At 37.1% G+C, this 4659-nt stretch overlaps 1 protein-coding gene across 3 annotated transcripts in view; it reads left to right on the top strand.

Annotated features, from left to right (window-relative positions):
• Positions 1-4659, top strand: part of LOC106881050 (G patch domain-containing protein 4) — a 24236-nt gene that overhangs the window by 7878 nt on the left and 11699 nt on the right. For all 3 annotated transcript variants that reach the window (XM_052974606.1, XM_014931258.2, XM_052974605.1), the window contains exon 4: positions 3411-3497. In XM_052974606.1, the coding sequence (XP_052830566.1) occupies positions 3411-3497 (87 nt within the window). The remainder of the gene's footprint in view (positions 1-3410; positions 3498-4659) is intronic.

Genomic DNA, 4659 nt, shown 5'->3' with positions numbered 1-4659 from the left:
GTGCGGGTGACACGTAAAAGCACCCACTACACTCTCTGAGTGGTTGGTGTTAGGAAGGGCATCCAGCTGTAGAAACTCTGCCAAATTAGATTGGAGCCTGGTGTTGCCATCCGGTTTCACCAGTCCTCAGTCAAATCGTCCAACCCATGCTAGCATGGAAAGCGGACGTTAAATGATGATGATGATGATGATGATGGTAGCAGGGTGTGCTAGAAATAGCAGCCAAATCTTACCTTTTCTGGGAAAAGGAGCCATTTACACGTGATTTCGATGTCTCGTTCATTGAAAGCATGCGAAATAACCTGGAAAAGAAAAAAAGAACCTACAAAACAAAACTCCACTGCTGGGAAACTATGAGTTTCCTGGTAACCCAACAGGTTGCGGGTAGTCTAATATATATCTGTGTGTCTCTGTGTCTGTTCCACCACCACCACCACCACTGCTTCGCAACTAGTGTTGGTTTATGTCCTCTTAACATAGCAGTTCAGCATATGAGACTGATAGAATAAGTACCAGACTTTAAAAAATAAGTACTGAGGGTCAGTTTGTTTGACTCAAAAGCCTACAAAGCAGTACCCTAGCATGGCCATCATCCAGTGACTGAAACAAGTAAAAGATGAGTGGTTGCTTGATCTGCAAAAAAAAAAACAGTAGCCAAATATCTCTACCACATTAAAAAAAGGTAAGAATATCTCAGCAGTGCAGGCCTAGTTAAAACTGTTTTCAAGAAAGAGACAAGAAATTATACCTCCACCATCTTAGACAAGGAGGACACATAAGATAATGAAGTCCTGATTTCCTTATACACGCTGGTTTCAAATTTTGGCACAAGGCCAGCATTTCAGGGAATTGGATAAGCTGATTATATCAACCTCAGTGTTCAACTGGTACTTATTTTATCAACCCTGAAAAGATGAGAGGCAAAGTCAACCTTGGCAACATTTGAACTGAAAACATAAAGTCGGACGAAAGACCACAAAGCATTTTGATGGCGTGCTAACGATTCTGCCAGCTCTCTACCTTAAATTTATACATATTAAAAAGATGGATAAGTCACAACTGGAATGCGTTTGATCGTAGGTTTTCTTGATCAGGGCTGACTTAGGGTTAAACAGTAACAACAGCAACAATCATTATCAATATTCCTAGATTTGTTTTCATCTTTTTTTCAGGGTTGATAAAATAAGTACCAGTTGATATAATTGACTTGCATCCCCCCGAAGTTGCTGGTCTTGTGCCAAAATTTGAAACCAGTGTTTATAGATTTGTAAGGGCAGCAAGCTGGCAGAATCAGCCGGCTGGGTTAAATGCCTAGAGGTGTGGCATTTTATCTGTATTTACATTCTGAGTTCAAATACCTCTGAGGCTGAGTTCACCTTTCATCCTTTCGGACTTGATAAAATAAGTACCAGTTGACCACTGGAATCGATCTAATCGACTTGCCCAGCCCCCAAAATTGCTGGCCTTGTGCCAAAATTTGAAACTAGTATTTTAAAGTTTGTAAGGTGGTGGGCTGGCAGAATCATTACTGTACTGGGGAAAATGCTTAGCAGCATTTCCTCCATCTTTATATTCTGAGTTCAAATGCTGCCGACGTCAACTTAGCCTTTCATCCTTTTGGAGTCAATAAAATAAGTACCAGTTGAGTGCTGGGACCGATGTAATTGATTTAACCCCTTCCCTGGAATTACTGGCCTTGTGTTAAAATTTGAAATCAATATTTCCAGATTTGGAGATGTCAAGAAAGCGAAATTTCACAAGAACACTCTAGAAATGTTAAGTCCTACCATATTGATGTTTAGCCCTAGGAGAACTCTCATCAAACAGCCCTATAGTCAAAGAATCAAGAACATTCCAACTCTGACTATTTTGCTTTTATGTTTATGATTACATGGCCCATTGTGTCTTTCATCTTTCACTTATTTCAGTTTTTGAAATGTGCTCATGCTGAGGTACTCCCTTAAAGGGTTTAGTCAAACAAATTGATCCCAGTACATTTTTTTAAAGTCTATTATTTATTTTATCAGTCTCGTTTGCCAAACCACTAAATGCCCTGGATATTAACAAAGGAATACAAGTTGTCAAACAGTGTGTTGGGGACAAGCACAAATACAGAGATACACATATATAATATATATATAAGTTTCCACATAGTTTCTGTTTATCAAATTTACTCGCAAGGCATTGGTTGGCCTGGAGTAATAATAGAAGACTCTTGCCCAAGGTGCCATTCAGTGAGATTGAACCTGAATCCACATGGTTGCAAAACAAGATTCCTAACAACACAGCCATACTGAGTGTTTTTTTTTCTTTTAATGGTAATTTCAGGAAGATTTAACTGCTATTTCTAGCAAGTTTAGCAGCCAAATAGAGCCTCCTTCATTGGCTTGATGTTTGTGTGAACACCAGTGTAACTGGCTGGTGTAAAACAGTAACATTAACACTGAAACTAAGTGATTCATGAAGATGTAGTACTAACACAACAACAACAACAAGCATTTCAAGGGCATTTTCCTTGGTGAAGCAGGTTTTAACATTGTGGATATTTTTATATCAAATTCCACTCTGTTTGTAGCATTTGGACCTGTCTCCAGTTTGAAATAACCTGTGAGCTGTGCTTGATTCCTTCCATCCTTCTTCTCACCAGTCTTAGAAATCCTGCAATAAAGTCATGGGTACTGCTTTCCTCTAAGCCACTAGAAAAAAATAATAGATCAGCTCTACTCAAGCAAGCCATACGATCAAAGGTGTTTCAGCCATGATCTTCCTATCCTTTCGTAACATCAGAAACTACATTGTCTTCTTTATCCTTCTTTAAGATAGTAGTGTGTTATTTAGGGAAGATTTCTTGCTGTTTCTAACAGCTTGATCAATCACACAGAAGGCTGCTTTGTTGGCTCTTATCAATACAATCTTTTCATAAGGAGGTGTTATTATAGACATTTTGCAATGTACTTTACTGAGAAGTTATTCCCTATAATTTATCTATATGTTTATTTTTATAAAAAATACTTAACACCTTAATTATTATCTTAATTATAATTTGTTTGAACATATTTTGTTTGAGAGTCAACCAGCAGTGTTATCTGTCCAAGATGGTGGGCCTCTTTACTGCTGGTATCAAATACTGCTGAGGGACACAGCTCATGAGTACAAGTAATAAAATCACACTATATCTGTCAAATGCTTCAAAAGCTGCAATGCTCTCTCTCTCTCTCTCTTTCTCTCTCTCCAATTCAATCAGCCTTACATCTGTCATCACCTGGAGTAATTAACCCTTCTTATGCAAAAAAATATCTTGCTATTATCTATTTACAGTGTTCTTCGTAACAAAAACTTTTTATAAAAATATTTCCTTTAGCATTTAATCTTCAACATTTATTCAATTTGCTCCATCCATTTCTTTGCAGAACACTGATAATAGTGAAAAACTGAAGCAGGAAAAGATAAGAGAAGAAAGTTCTCCAAAGAATTTACTGTATGGTAATTTCCTCCAGGTAACGTCTTGCTACCATTTGCTTAAGAAATGTTTGATTTTGATTCAAATAATTTGGATTATCCATCATGTGTTTCAGTGGAGTTTCTAAATAGTCACTCAGCTTGTTAGAAATTAACAGCTAAATTACCTTCAAATTGCACACTCTTGTCTTTAACCTTTTAGTATTCACATTATTCTGTCAAAAGTAATGCTTATTTATTCACATCGTTTTGAATTAATCATGCATTATTTTGTAGCTTTGCGATTTTGAAAAGGTAACTTTTGATTTTAGAATGATGTGGGGTTCGTGTGAGCAACCAGATCTGGCCAGTTTCGACATAAAACAAGTAGAATATTTTGGCTGGATATGGCCAGTTTAAATGCTAAAGGGTTAAAGAAAGAAATAGACAGATGTTTCACAACTGGAACATCCTTGGTCATATTTTAAATCCAGTGGGAATCCAGTTAGTCTGTGTCACTGTATGATTGTATATCCAAAGGGAAAACAACCAAATAACAAACAAAGGTACATCATTGTCATCATCATACGTTTTAACATCCATTTTTCTCATGCTTGTATAGAGGCAGATTTTCTTTGATCAGATGCCCTTCCTGTTGTCAACCCTCACTTGTTTCTAAACAAGGTGATATTTTCTCATGGCCAGACATAATTTGCACAATATTGGAAATGAATGACATTGCTTCCATGATGGTGACACTCATTTACAGCTATTCACACTATGTCAAGACAAAGAGACACACACACACTGTGTGTGTGTGTGTGTGTCTATGTATATATATATATATATTCTAACTTTGCCATTGGTCTCTTTATCTTTTTCTCTCTTTATACATACACACGATAATACACGACCTATGTTATATTCCCCACTCATGTTTATACGACGACAGGGGCAAAACTAGCCGGTATACAGCACTTACTCGGTATTACCTGTATCTTTGGGTTTGGTTGAATCCAATACCCTTCATAACCTTTATATATATATATATATATATGTATATATATATATATATATATATCATCATCATCATCATCATCATCATCGTTTAACGTCCGCTTTCCATGTTAGCATGGGTTGGACGATTTGACTGAGGACTGGTGAAACCGGATGGCAACACCAGGCTCCAATCTAATTTGGCAGAGTTTCTACAGCTGGATG

The sequence above is a fragment of the Octopus bimaculoides genome, chromosome 18 (assembly GCF_001194135.2).
Source record: "Octopus bimaculoides isolate UCB-OBI-ISO-001 chromosome 18, ASM119413v2, whole genome shotgun sequence".
Lineage (NCBI taxonomy): Eukaryota > Metazoa > Mollusca > Cephalopoda > Octopoda > Octopodidae > Octopus > Octopus bimaculoides.
This window is presented reverse-complemented; position numbering and strand designations above follow the sequence as displayed.